This window comes from Alosa pseudoharengus, unplaced genomic scaffold (genome assembly GCF_046254945.1).
Source record: "Alosa pseudoharengus isolate Yale_2024_CS ecotype anadromous, Long Island Sound unplaced genomic scaffold, YU_APseudo_1.1 YU_APseudo_1.1_scf_9, whole genome shotgun sequence".
Classification (NCBI taxonomy): domain Eukaryota; kingdom Metazoa; phylum Chordata; class Actinopteri; order Clupeiformes; family Clupeidae; genus Alosa; species Alosa pseudoharengus.
The window spans coordinates 236448-252322 of record NW_027468881.1 but is presented as its reverse complement, the minus strand read 5'-3'; the positions used below and the strand labels follow the sequence as shown (position 1 = coordinate 252322).

Here is a 15875-nt window from a genome sequence, read left to right as displayed (position 1 = left end):
CTACCGGTAGGTTAGTATGGGACCGGGGAACATAGGACCCTTTTTTAAAACCCTAACCATAACCTTAACCCTAATCCTAACCCCGAGCGGGGAACATAGGACCCGGGGAACATAGGACCAGGGGAACATAAGGATGACCCCCCGGTAGGCTATGCCGCTCCAAACGAAACGCATATCTCACAATAAAACGCACGTAAGAAATAAAGGCCTGCCTGAAATACAAGCCTGTGCTTTGCGTAGCCTAAGTAAATAAAATTTGAGGATTTACAGTAGCCTACGATTGTTAATCTACTATTATAATTTGCATCAGTTTGAGCAAGGCAAATGGGGATTGGGGAGGAGAACTGCTTTCAATCAACTTAGACACAGCAGTCTATTTTGAAACACTCAAACTGATCGATTAGCCTAAGTTCTGGCCTGTCATCCAATTATGATTTATTTATTTATTTTTAATGTAGGCTATTTGCTAACCCTTGACTCAGGTGATGATAAGCTAATTCAGACCAATAGGCTGAAGACTACTTACATTTAAAGGGCTTAAATATTGTTGTGGCCCCCAGAAAGTTAACTTTTACATTTTTGGTCAAAAAATTGCTTTTTTTTTTTATATATATATATATATATATATATATATTTATTTTTTTATTTTTGGGGCTTTATGCCTTTTAATGATAGGACAGTGGAGAATGACAGGAAGCGAATGGGAGAGAGCGCAGGGGTGGGATCCGGAAAGGACCACAGGGCGGGAATCGAACCCGGGTCGCCGGCGTACGGTGCAGGTGCCCCAGCCAGTTGCGCCACAGCTGGGGCAAAAATTGCTCTTTTGAAAGTAAAGGTTGCCGACACCTGGCTTTGTTGGTTAAGTTTGCTGGCTAACTAGCCAGCTAGCTTATTCATCTGGGTACAACTTTGTATTGTTATGAAAAAGGTAGTGCTGTTGCAAGTTGTTTTACTGGTGTGACAACCAGCTGCCACTGAATGTCAATATTTTTTACTGAAATATTCAGTTGTACAGTTAATATTCTAAATGGACTCATCCGATAATTTACCTTACCAGTCATGACTTCATACATAACCATAAACAAAGCATTGAATGTTGCAGCTTCATGAATCTTTTGTGTAAATGGGCTGCAACAGAGTTTAACAGATTTTAATGACATCTCTGGTATATAAATGTAATGATAGAATGATCACAAATGTTTTTCATATTCTTTTATGTAATCACCTTTGAAGCACATACAGACTTTATCTCTTTTTCTTACAGACCAGACAGAAGTGGACTTCAGTCCAGGCTCTGAGAGCTCTGAGCAGCACAACCTGCTGGAGCAGCTGCAGTCACGCTATCGGCAGATGGAGGAGCGTATCACCTGCCCCATTTGTATTGATAGCCATATTCGCCTTGTCTTCCAGTGTGGCCATGCCTCCTGCATTGACTGCAGTGCCGCACTAAAAACTTGTCCTATCTGCCGACAGACCATCCGGGAACGCATCCAGTTATTTGTATGACTATACTATGACTGTGCTGTCTGTCCAGTATTGCTTGTACATTTCTCCTATTTGCTTATTGCCGTAGATATTGTGACAATACATATTGACTGGTTTTCACATTGTGATAAAGTCAAACATCTGCTTTTGCCATAGTCAGATATTAAAATTATAGTGGAAGAGTAGGTGTAGGAGATAATGTACAATACACCTCATCACTCCTCCCTACGTGTTATGTTGCAATGCTTGTCTGTGAGTTTATCATGGAATCCCAACCATCACTGTTGTTGTTTCTGTGGCATAGCAGGAACACGTGTTCTGATGTGGCTCTCTAAACATGTCACATAAAGGTTATATGCTACTTAAACATGCCTCTCATGAAGGCTGATTCATTTTGCTCTATATTTGCTGTACTCTTACCATAAAATGGACTCCCATCTTCACATTAAACTTTTTCCATGAGAAGTTTCCATGATCACATTATAAGAACAGTTAGATTATAGAAGTAAACCCAATGACGAACTATATCACATATATAACATAATTGTTAACTATTTTTTTTATGTATGTAGGTGTATTTAAAAAGGAGAAAGATCAAAATAAATTCACTTAGGACAAAAGCATCTGCTAAGAACTATAAACGTAAATATTAAGTAAAATATTTGCATGTTACAAGTAAAGGAGAATTCTGGCATTTTTTCAACCTGAGCCATGAGCTAGCTAAGCTAGCTGGTTAAGCACCTACAATGCATTCATATGGGGTCATACGCTAACATCAAACACTTATATTATTTCTTTACCCTGTGTGCTTGGGGTAAAGAAGCACACATGTTGAGCATTGGCAGTGGCAAAAAAGGCAGTTTACTTTAAAAGCCAGCTGCTCCCTTTTGAATGCATAGTTCTTTAGCTATTATTTATATAAGTCATACAATGCAACAATTTCATGCCGAATCTGCTCCTTAAATTGGCTAGTATTGCACAAGCTGACAAATAAGACACTCTCCAGTGTACCCTACTCCTGCTAGGAACCAGACAGCTATTGATTACTTACGATAAGCAGCACGATGTAAGGTTGTTTTCAACCTCCCTCATTCCATGCCTGGCTGTAAGCAATATGCTACTTCCTCTCAGCCAATTAAATGCTAGTAGGCCTATGCATAAATAACATTGTCATTTGAAGAATTGTGATTTCCCTCATCATTTAAGAACTAGGCCTGAAACATGAATTGAAGAGTTTGGTTCCAAAACGCCATATCCACCATTTTAATGAATTTTCATAAATATTTTTTTACATTTTGTTTTTTCAGTAGAACTGTAATTGGGTATTGTTATTTGATTTATCTTTACTCAATCAAAACAACACAACTGCAATTTGATTGATATGACCTGAAATACACAATTAAATAGCCTGACTTTATTGTTCAAATGACTGAATAAAACGTTTATCCTGCAGAGGAGTTGCTTATATCTCGTGACGGTGCGTCTTCAGCTGTGCTCCATACGTGTCTCGCCTCTTCCGCAATTACCAATTTGCAAATGATGGTGAATAACTACTCATCATGAGATGTACAGTATTTCGTAATATCTTTATTCTAATTATGTTTCCCATTGCAATCGTGCAATTTGTAATGTTTTGAATGGAAGTGCGCTGGTGTGCGTTCATGGATGATACAAGGATGGTGCGTTGTGCACCCGCCAATATGACTGTTGACAATGCACTCTTAAAATAACATATAAAAACTCGTCATAGACTTCTGACCAGGTTTCTCTTGGTCAGTGGCGTAATGCGTTTTAGGTGGTGTACAATAGCAATTTTAGACAATGCGCTAGGCCACTCCCTAGGTTGTTAATTGCCACAACCCTGGGCGCATTGTTTAAAAAATAAACGTGCAAAATAAGAAATTAAACTTTGCGCCGGGTGGAAAATGACTTTTACGCCATGCGCCAGGGTGCAAAATAGGGCCCATAGTGTTTTGGAACCAAACTGTTCAGTCGGTATGTGTGTTCAATTGGTAATGGTCATCTCATAACTCCCATTCTTGTCTGCCTTTCCCTGGCAAGCATTAGGATTGTACTCATTCCAGTAAACTTAGATTACAATATTTATTTGATGAATGAATGTATTCAGTAAACTGAACATTTGGTATCTGTTCAGTTACATTGCATTGGATAAAAACAATATAATGATAAATAGTATTTTGCTGGCTTCCCACAATTGTGTGGCAGTAATGATGTTTAAGTTAATGTTTGGGATGTTTTAAACTATCATTAGTGCCAAAAATCTTTCAATGAATAGGGCTTGATAGATGTTTGATGGACAATGTGTCATTGCTCTACATGCAGAGCTGTCTGTGAATTTTCAATTAATCTTTTTTTTTACCAGAGATGAAAACAAAGCAACACACAGGTGTGATATACAACTTTACTGAATACATCGCAGACAGAATCTGCACTTTTAATTCATTTTAGTGTGTACATGTATACTGTATTTCACGCATATTGATTTCAACACTTTTAATCCTAATATGGCCTTACTGTGCATTCCAACTATTTTAATGTTTGTTGAATTGTTGTTGACTTGGTGATCTGGAAAATATTTTCAAATAAATATTAAGATGTTTTGTAAAGACCTGCATCCTATCTTATCGGGGCTTAGCCTCAAATTTGTGGAGATCCAGGTACAATTTTTAAAATACTGTTAAGTAAATGCACAATTTTGCACATTGTCAGATGGAGAGTAGGGGTTATGTCATATGCCTAAAACACATACAGTATGCATAATCCATCGTTGACTCCCCATTGTCGAGACATGAAAACTTTTAATTGACAAGGGAAGAGACAACAGGTTACCCACAAACTAGTAAAAACACTAGTTTATAAGGAAAAACAAGTTGTTATAAACATAAATACATTTGTAATAGAAAAAATAGGTTACTGTGTATTTGTAACTGTGTGTTATATTTGTACTTGTACAACCCCAAATCAAAAACAGTTGGGACGTTGTGTAAAATGCAAATAAAAACCGAATGTGATAATATACAAGTATTGTAAACCCATATTTAGCAGCAAAAAGCACATAGGCAACATATCAAATGTTGAAAATAAACATTTTTACTATTTCATGGGAAATATATGATCATTTGGAATGTCATGCCAGCAACATGTTTTTAAAAAATATAGCTGCAAGCAGCAATGTGGGGGTCTAGCAATACACTAGCAGAAATGGCATTGCCATGGCATGAGCAAGCACTCACAGCAACTTGCATGGCAATTGGATAAAGGATGGCTGAGATATCAGCTAATTTACTTTGTTAAAGCGCCCCTAGAGGCCAAATTACGGCAATGTCCTTGTGCGTTCTCACAATCAAGTGCCAAGTCCCTGTACCAAGTTTGGCTTCAGTACATCAAAGCGTTGCTGAGATATGTGCTCACTTCCTTTATTACAGCGCCCTTAGAGGCCAAATGACACCACTTTACTTGTGCATCCTCATAAACAACTACAAAGTCACTGTACCAAGTTCGGACCTCAGACATCAAAGCATTGCTGAGATCTCACTTCCTGTTTTACAACGTCCCTAGAGGCCAAATGATGTAAATTTACTAGTAAGTAAATTCTCCAACTTTTGCACATCTCCATAGAACTTTTTATTTATCATTTTTGATTTCTCCTCCATCTACCCATGTCCTTGATTGCCTAGCCTTTCTGCCCCCCCACCCCCATCCCCAACACACACACTTACATCATCACTGTCATCACTTCACATACATACAGCACACTACTTGCTACAGTAAGCCTCCTCTACATACTTGCTGCACACTGCCCCCCCCCCCCCTACATACACAGCACATTGTCTTCAGGATCTTCTCCAACACACATCCTCTACATACTTACAGCACACTGCCCCCACCTACCCACACACACACACAGTCACTGCTCCACTCCCCTCCCGCCCACACACACATCTTCACTGTCATCACTCACATACATCATACATACAGTACTCTGCTTGCAATAGTAAGTCCCTGCCCCCCCCCCCCCCCTTACATACACAGCACATTATTTCATCAGGAAGCTTCTCCAACACACATCCCCAACATACTTACAGCACACTGCCCCCCCCCCCCCCCCCCAATACACAGCACATTGTCTCATGAGGAAGCTTCTCCAACACACATATTGCACACTGCCCTCTCCCCACATACACAGCACACTATCCCATCTCCCCTGTCATCCCCCCAACACACACACCAAGACCCCTGGCAGTTGGGTTAGCCCCTTGAGCCGTGGATCTGCCCAAGGTTTCTTCCTTGGTAAGGGAGTTTTTCCTTGCCCCTGTTGCTCTTGGGTGCTCCTTGTTGGTGCCCCCCCCCCCCCAATCTCAATCCTCCCCCACCTTTCTTATGCAGCCCTTGCCACTTAATCTACTAAACCCCTCTTCTACTGCACTTTTTACCCCCCCCCCCCCCCCCCCCCATTAATGCGCAAATAGGCTGACACCAGACATAATTTCACTGCATTTCTTACTTCCAGTAACTATATGCATGTGACAATAAACTTCATTGTATCCTTGTATCATATTTACAGGTTTTTGCTTTATAGGCCTACTTTTTGGTGTGGCAGGTGTGAATGCAATATAAAATCAATTGAGGAGACCTCTGCGCACAACTCTATTTTGCCATGGCACTGCACCTTGCTGTGTTTGGAAAAATGTCTTAACATTGTCTCGCACCAACATTGCTGCTGGAGCTGCCCTCGTGGGACCGAGTCCCTGTGCATCTAGAAGGCCGTTGTCACCAGTAACAACTTGTCGCCACTCTCCTGGCTGCACCTGTCCATCAGGTCACTCAGTGTCAGCGTAGTTGGGTGGGTTGTACTGACGACCGTTTGCAACATCGTACGTGTAAGGAAATTGTGTAAAGCAACACATGCCTTAACAATGTGAGTGGCATTGTTTACACTGCAGTCAATGGGCTTGCCCAGTATCCTCCATCGTGAGGCCATGATTCCAAAGGCGTTTTCAATGATCCGGCGAGCCCGTGAGTGGCGATAGTTGTACACACTCTGATCTGCTCGAAGGTTATGGCCTACATAACATAAAAAACATTAGTGTTAAAAAAACCCATAGAAGTTTCAGCATCCAGTTGAATATACAAATCATGAAGCAGTTTAATGTAATGCACTTACCAGAGTATGGTCGCATCAAATTCAGATGCAGCGGAAAAGCAGCATCCGCCACAAACATGTAGGGGCTTGGAGTGTCTGGTCAGGCAATTTGGCTGGAGGTGGTAGACCCAAAGTGCCCTCGAGGATCCTTGCTCCATACTTAGAGGGAGAGCAGCTTCACAGAAGAGAACTTCTGACGGCATATTTGAGGAAAAGTTGGTAAACCACCCCTCTTACCTAATTTGAGGGTGCTGATTCTGAATATTTTGTTTACCAAGCTCAATTCTGAGTTCTAAGCCACATAATCAGCATTTTAACACAAAATAGCGATTTTCTTTGCTTATTTTTCTCTAAATTGGGTTGATTTCCAAAGTAATCACTAAAACCAAATAAAAGTGTTCTCTAAATACACTTTACATGTTTGAGCATTAAAGAAACCATACTATAGTTTATTAATGTATTTAATGGGAACATGATTAAAGTTATGTGGAATGGAATTAAATGGAATACACTCTGAAATTCTAATCAAAACACAACCATATTTTTATTGCTAACATGAGTCACTCATGTGGTGTTTGCATTTCATCACAATAACAAGTTGCACAGATAACCTTCAACTCAGAATATATCCTACAGTAGGCCTACATATGAACTTAGATAGCAGGAATAAGCCTAATGCAGAACTGCATCTACCGTCAGCAACAACCGACAAGTAAACAACATTTTACTTCTAGTAACACTGGATTTGGTATGTGTGCTTGCCTCCATACTAGAGCTTGCTAATGAGCTCTTCTAATATGCCATTGAGCAGCATCACTTGTTGGTGGTAGAGCCTCCGATCCTCGACATCTAGAAAACAGAGTGGCTCTGGCATAGTGTTGTCACGATACCAAAATTATGACTTCGATACAATACCTGCCATAAATATCTTGATACTCGATACTGAAGCTATATCCAAATCCTAAAATATCTGGAAAAGAAAGGACGCAGGCCTCCTCCAAGTGTATTGAGTCATTTGTGTTGAATTTGGTGCACTTTTGGTAAATTCTGGGTTTTAAACTTATGTTAAAACGTTTGTGTGATTAAGTCCTTTATTGTTTGTTATAGCTCATTTATATTGTGTGGTGTTTTGGCAATAAATTACCTTTAAATAGCCAAAGTAGGCTAGATCAAGGTCAGTGTTCAAATTACTGCATGCAAGTCACTTAATGCTATGCAGAAGAGCCTAATCTTTAGGCCATCTGATGTAGGCTACTCTAGGCCTTCCCGTGTTTATGGGATTTCTTTGACAGTTGCAAAGGGAAAAAAGTGAAGATAGTTAAAATAATTTGCTACCACATAACAAATACCAAATAACAATACAAAAGCGAGACTTTCTAATGAGGAGACACAGCACTCAGAAAATCCTCCATAGAAATGCATGGGGTTAGTTTGTAACGCCAATATGGCAGTTGTCTACGCATATCACACCCCTTCCGCGGCAAAACGTTGACATGTGAATACATTGAGCCAATCATGTGCTGTGTTGTGAATACATTGAGCCAATAATGTGGTGTGTTGTGAAGACATCGTGCCAATCATGTGTTGTGATCTCGACCCTGGAGCAAGATTGCAGTAGGTTGGTGTCGTGAAGCCTTGCGCATGCACATTTCTGCCGAGATGGATGCCTGATGTGTGCCCAAGAAGCGTTGCTATATGGCCGCCGAGTGGAGGGACTTGCCTAAAAGGACTTTGACAAAAGTTTCTTACAAACTTTCCTGCACACTTCTTAAATGTGCTGCAGTCAGATGGGTGTCCTAAAGACATAACTAGATCTTGAGCATCTATCACCAGTGTTGAATGAGCAGTTTTTGCAGTGATCACTACTGGACATTCCACATTGCTAGACAGCACTTGAGTGAGGATAGACTTATTTCCACTTCACAAATAACCATCACTATCTGCAAATGCAATAGCTACAGTACATTAATCAGTTCATAGCTAAGGATTTGTCCTAGGTCCACTTCCCTTTCAGCATCATATGCAGTAATGATGCACTGGAGAATGTTTCTTTTTGTTGCACTATAAAGGATATCTTGTCTAAATTGTTTTGGTGTTTCCAGCTAAAACAGCTATTCCCCAACAGATTAACATCCCACTTGACTCAACTTCACTGACCCCAACTAGATCTGCACGTAACTTGGGCGTTGTAATTGATGACCGACTTAACTTCTCTGAGCATGTAGCTTCTATTGCAAAATCATGTCAGTGTATGCTTTACAACATTGGGAAGATCAGACCTTATCTGACACAAGATTCCACACAACTTCTTGTTTAAACCATGGTCATCTCCAAGCTGGACTATTGTAATTCACTATTAGTTGGCTTACCCGCTTGTGTAATAAGATCATTACAGCTGATTCAGAATGCTGGAGCACGCCTGGTCTTCAATCAGCCAAAGAGGACACATGTAACTCTTCTCCTAGTTACTCTCCATTTGCTCCCTATTAGCCAGAATTAAATTGAAATCTCTCACTTTGCCCTAAAGGACACTGACTGGATCTGCTCCTAGTTATTTTAATTCAATAATCAAGGCATACATCCCCAACCGCCCACTGCAGTCTTCTGATGAGCGTCTGTTATGTCGACCAGTCATAAACACTACTGTAGGTCTAATTCAAGACTCTTTTCCTCAGTAGTTCCATGTTGGTGGAATGAGTTGCCCAGTGGTCTCCGTTCCTGTGGTAGTTTTGGGTTGTTTAAGAGGGGTCTAAAGACATTCCTGTTCAACATGCACTTAGTTCTTTAAGTGCTTCTTATGTGTTATGGTTTGTATAATATTGTTTTATTTCCATTAGGCTGTTGATTAATTTGACATTATTGTTTATTATTGATATTCTCCTTAATATAGTGTTACCATGTCATTGTTTTTTATATTATTGATTGAATGGACATTATTGTTTATTATTGCTTTTTCCCTCATTTTCAATGCTTATTTTATTAGGCTATTGATTGAATTGACATTGTTGTTTATTATTGCTATCCTCCTTATTATAGTTTGACCAACATTCTAATCTGTTACCTGTTATATTTATGTTTTTGTATTTGTGTGTCACTTTGGACAAAGGCGTCTGCAAAATCCCATAACCATAACCATACATTTTTTGCAAATAATGCAATCTCCATAGCACTCTTCAACACTCCTCAAACATGCACACTTTTCCATTTTTCTGCATGGCTGGAATTTGAATGATAGGAAAGAGCACCAGTGAGATGTTTTAACTAGGCAATCACAGTCGCCTTTACAGTAAAACAAAATACAGTGTAAATCCTCTGTAAAGACTGACAACTGTTCATAATAGTTAGTGACAAAGTACTTTCTACAGAAACTATTCTACCTACTATTCTATCAATGTATTATCAAGGAATCTATTTTGTTTCTAAACGTCATACTGCCTTTTAGCTATTATTTCAATTTATATTTTAGTTTAGCTTATTTTCATTTGCTTTTTAACGGTCTTTGGGGTAATTCCTATCCTGTCCTACAACATATCTGATACATAAAGAGTATATTAATGCCTTATTTTTTGCAATTCCTATGATATCTGATGGCAAAACCAAAAAGTATGTGAATTATGCTAATTAGCAAGCTTAAAACTCAAAATTGAGCTTGGTAAACAAAATATTTGAATTCAGCACCCTCAAATTGTGTGAAATAGCCCCTTTACCGACTTTTCCTCAAATTTGCCAACAGGACTTTTTCTGAACGTGTGTTAGCTATCTGCTCTCCCTCTAACTCACTTTCTTTGAAGACACAACCATCGCTTTCCCGACCATATGCACCAACATCCACCATTGTAAAGCAATAATGAGCATTGCATGTAGCCATCAGAACAATTGAATGTGTCCCCTTGTAATTAAAATAATCCCTGCCGGCATTTGGTGGGGCTTTAATCTGGACATGTTTGCCATCGATGGCACCTACACAAAGAGGGAAGTTCCAAATTCACCAGAAATCCTCCGCGATGTAGCCCATTGTGCTTCAGATGGAAATGGCACAAACTCCGGCTGGAGACCTTTCCATAGGGCCTGACACACCTCGGGAATCAGCTTCACCACTGTACGTGTTCCCAGCATGTAGTCAGCTGCAACTGCTTTCAGGGACATTCCCGTACTCAGGTAGCGCAAAGTGACTGCAAGTCTCTCAGCTATACCTACAGGTGTGCTTCTCCTCATCTAACAGCCGCATCTTTTGCACATAAGTGTTGAACATTCCTTCCCTGGCTCTTTCTTCGTTCAGTGGTCGCACATCCCACCTTCTTCTCTTCTTCATGCGTTGCTCTTCTTCCAACAACAGCCACAGGCAACACAGCTCCTCCATATGTTGACAGTACCACTGCACACCTGCTAAAATGTGAACTGTCTTCCTGCTTTTAACTTCTTCTTTGGTGGGAGTGTCCTACTTTCAGGCTCAACGTACCACCCCCAGTTGGCGAGGCAGAGTATGACAGTTCATTCGTAGTGCGCATGCGCTAACCTTGATCGGCTAACGCGCATTCAAGAGATCAGAAACTGGAGTATGCTTCGTGTAAGCGTCAAAAATGACGCACGTCTTGGACATGCGCAAATGTGACGCAGAACCGTACCACAGCCTTCAGGCTGTACAGTAGGCCTATTGAAAGTAGGCTAATGAGCTTAGACAAATTAGCGCTGCAGCCTAATGACTTTCACACATGATTTAAATGATTTACAGTAGACACATTAGCGCTCTACGTGGAGAGACTGTGCAGAATACAATGTGTGAATGGTGTTCAATGATTTGCCAATATAATAGTCTTCTGCTGGGTTGCATGTAGCCTACATGTTTTCAGCCTTAATTGGTTAAATGACCATTTTTATTATGAAAGTATTTCTAAAACTTCAAAAACTCGTGTCGTTTAGACTCAACCCTCCTGTTGCTTGCAGTTTGTTAAATAAAGCGCTGCCGATTACATTATTTATTTCTGATTAATTGCGTCTTTCGATGTCTTTTGCAACATCTGCTTGTTAGGCTGGGCTACTGTCAATGTCTTTGTACAGGTAAATGTTCAACAATTGCTGGTGTACAGGCTATAATCAATTAGCTAAATCATTTGTCCAGCTGTTTAAACATTTTTTCGTGCTACATTCAAACGCAAAAAGTGCTTTGATATATTTTTTAGTTCTCGTTTGAACGTCGGCAACAGGCATGTTGAGGTTGCAATTTAAGTGAAATTTCTACAATATCCCAACCTATCCCACTCTGATATTTAGAGTGGTTTCGTTAAGATAAAATTCTTATTTAAATTTTGGGTTCGGCAAAGGACACTTTTTTGCCTTTTTTATTCATGCCCTTTACAACTATGCTTCTCTGCCCTGGCAAACTTCGTCCATTATGCATCGATCAGGAATCGAACCCTGCACGGCCTCGTCACAGTCCTGTGCGTTGTTATTAGTTTGTCAACTCCATGTGAACGAAGTGACAAATGGCTCAAGGGTTTCCGTTGTCCAGTAATTGCCGGACATTGGCCGAAAAAAAAATGAAATGTCCGACAAAATTAAATCTCTCCGATCAAATTGATTGAAATTGGCTAATAATCCCGTCCCCCTGACACAATCTGAATTTGAGAATTAAATGAAGAATACGTCCTTTGGCTATGTTTTAAAGGAACAGGCTCTACCGTTTGAAAGTTATTAAACAACACGCATACGCTGCATTTCAAATAGGAAGCGCAAGCTTAAACGTCAGTTAAACAACGAACGAATGAGTGAGACGGTTCAAACACGGCCAGGCCCGGGCAAACTAGTCTTAAAAGATTTTTCCAGAGGCCAGACGTGATGGATGATGGTGTCCGGTCAGCTCCACCACCATTTTTTTCTAACGGAAACTCAACTGTCTCTGACTGTTCTACTGACTTGGGTTAACTCATTGAATGCCAAGCTGTTTTCGGGAGCTTTGTCCTAGAGTGCCAGCAATCTAGACCATTGTTGATGATTTTTGTACAGCCACAGCATATTCTGTGTTATAGCTATGAACACATACAATAGCTCGATTAAAAGGTGATATTTTAAGCTCTCGGTGGGTGCAAACCGTGTATTTCTACACGCCTCTGTTCCTGAGAAATCCCAAGCTAAACAGTGGCTAGTTTTCATCAAAATCACTGTTTTTTTCTAGAAATGGAGATATAACGTCTTTCATGAAATATGAAGTGTTGCCTGTTACTTACTTGTGTAAACTTTCCGGGAAGTGATCAGCGAGACTGCCACCTAGTGATAGACCCACGAAAATGGCCTGGTTTTGGCCTGACGTGCATGCGTCACTGATTCGACGCAAAGCGGCAACCGAGTTATGATAAAATGATCCAGATCATAATCCAGATAAAATGTCCAGATTGTGCGTTTTCATGAGTTTCACGATCGTCATATATTTCATTTCCATTCATCACAGAGTTCCCAAAATCACATATAAGGTGTGTTTCGTAATTTAAAAAAAAAGGCTAAAAACGTTTTTGGCACTCAACGCATGGGAAGGAAAAAAGGTATTATTAAGTTTTTGGCACTCAATGAGTTAAATAAAATGAAAAGGCATTTTTTTCAGAATCTTCGCTGCGCCAGTTCCATTGATTATAGCGGAAAATAGGGTACGTCTTTGACTTAACGCATCCGTCTCTGGTGTCCAGTCTCCAACTGTCTCATGCGCTATCGTTACACTATCAAATCTATAAATAACCGTGACAAATAGGGTATAAGATATATAAACTCACACTATTGTATTATCATATATGTTTGGTAATGGCTCAACTGTTTCTGATTGTTCTACTGACTTGGACTGACTTGGAAACTGCGTCATTGAAGCAGTAAGTCAAGTCGAATCAAAAATAGTAGTGGCAGAACTCCCAAGTGCCACCTTGTGGTTGTTTGTGTCAACTGCAGTTTGTGCCATTTCTGCCGAGAATATGGTGCGCGATTCGTGCACGATTCATGGAGGAAACTGTCCAAACTTAACTGATACCCACTGTACTTTCACTATTGACTGACAATGGGTTACCATCGAAAACATAGGTTGGAAAAAGCAACACTTACCCTATATTGTTCAAATGACTGAATAAAACAAAGTTTATCCTGCTGAGGAGTTGCTTATATCTCGTGACAGTGCGTCTTCAGCTGTGAGATGTATAGTATTTTATAATATCTTTATTCTAATTATGTTTCCCATTGTAATCTTGTAATTTGTAATGTTTTGCATGGACATGCGCTGGTGCGTGTTCATGGATGATAGAAGGATGATGAGTTGTGCACCCGCCAATATGACTGTTGACAAAATGCGCTCTTAAAATAACATAAACAACTCGGCATAGACTTCTGACCAGGGGCCTGTACTACGAAGCGGGGTTACTGGCTTATCTGGGTAACTTCGAGAGTAACTTGATCACGTGTGGCATAACTTCCCGATTAACCCGTACTACGAAAGGTGGATATGTTTTAACCTAGGTATGCTGCCATGGCAATTTACCCTGCATCTCAAACCTGCTCCGACCAGGTTATGTTCTTGGTTAACCCGAGGTTTCCGTTAACCACACCCTTTATAAGTACCACCCCTCCACTAACAATTCGAGACAATGTCGGCGTACCTGGATGATCCATACGACATGTCTAATCTCTAATGTCACCCGTCATAGCAATACCCTTACGTGGACATTCATGTATTCCATCTAATCGGTGATGCTGAACATTTGAGCAAGAATACTGTATGTCCGAAAATAAATCGGACATAGCCTAGCCTACAGTAGGCCTAATAAATTAAAATCACAATTTTAACAAACTTGTTGAATTGAATGTCATATTACTGTACCCTGCACATAAAGGCTACACATTTCCACAGCACCAGAATCCGACCGAATGCCTCCCTCAACCCCTTCCACAATCGGCCTTCCACTATTATTTGCGATGGCCAACTCCTCTGCTACTGTAAAACACTCCTTACAGTAGTGTTCAAAGACACATTTTTCTTGTTAGCTGTAAAACAGAGGCCAAGTGAAGGCTATAAGCATACTAGGCCTACATGTTTTCATAATTAAGAAATATTAATGCAAGCTATAACTATATAAACCTACTATTCTGAATAATGTGTTTGTGTTTAATTTTCACCTGCTGCCATGTGCGTTTGGCAATGATGTTGCATCTGAAATGTTCACAGGATTAGGCATACACTAAATCAGTCAATGGGGGCTACTTAAACATTCAATTATCCTATTACTGTAATCTATATGCCCACTTCTAAATTGTGTTGCATAGGCATTTCTATGAACTCAAAATAGGCAATTAAATTTTTTAACTCATTTCAGACATTCCGCGAGCTATTAATCCTCCGTAACACATATTTGAATGTGGAAATAAAACTTTACTTTTAGGCATTTAGGCTACCCGATCTGCAATACGTTGCCAACAGCCTTGCCTTGCTTTGTTCACTGCCGATGTATTTGATTTTTGTCATAGAGTGAGTTTTAATTCCTCATAACTTGGCATAATAATTGTGTATTCCTCATCCGTAAAATAAGGTGATCGCGTCATCATTGAAAGTGGTGACTTGCGCTGCAACCTGCCCCTTTTATGTGAACGTGCACAAACTCCAATTAGGTTAACCCCGGCTCAACAAATCAACTTCATAATCAGCGTCGTAGTACCGATTAACACCACTTAAGATAACCAGGTTTTGTCAACCCCGGCTTAACAAAGTAACCCTGGGTTACATCTGGGTAGGTTAAGCTCCCTTCGTAGTACAGGCCCCAGGTTTATCTTGGTCAGTGGTGTAATGCGTTTTAGGTAGTGTACAATAGCGATTTTTAGACAATGCGCTTGGCCACTCCCTAGGTTGTTAATTACCACACCTGTGGTAAAAAATACACTTGCAAAATAAGAAAATAAACTTTGCACCGGGTGGAAAACGAGTTTTACGCCATGCGCCAGGGTGTAAAATAAGGGCCTTTGTGTTATAGCAGGCCTTGTATACACATCAAAGTTGGTTTGACACAAATTCGTCCCTCGTAGTCAGTGCTAAATAGATTTTTAGAATGTGTCGAATATCCAACGTCCAATATAATACCAACTTTATCACGGTAGTTGGTTGCCGTAACAGTAGGCGGCGGTAGTGCTCCAAATGTCGAGCAGAAGCAGCAGAAGAAGAATACTCCATTTACTGTTCGTGGCGGCCCACAGTCTAGTCTATGGT

The 15875-nt window shown here is 40.2% G+C and overlaps 1 protein-coding gene across 5 annotated transcripts in view; it reads left to right on the top strand.

Moving 5' to 3' along the window:
- The window catches only part of mib2 (MIB E3 ubiquitin protein ligase 2), a 266147-nt gene extending 262035 nt beyond the window's left edge, over positions 1 to 4112 (top strand). For all 5 annotated transcript variants that reach the window (XM_076276716.1, XM_076276717.1, XM_076276715.1 and 2 more), the window contains one exon: positions 1265 to 4112. In XM_076276716.1, the coding sequence (XP_076132831.1) occupies positions 1265 to 1506 (242 nt within the window). In that variant the 3' untranslated portion in view covers positions 1507 to 4112. The remainder of the gene's footprint in view (positions 1 to 1264) is intronic.
- The last annotated feature ends 11763 nt before the right edge of the window (positions 4113 to 15875 follow it).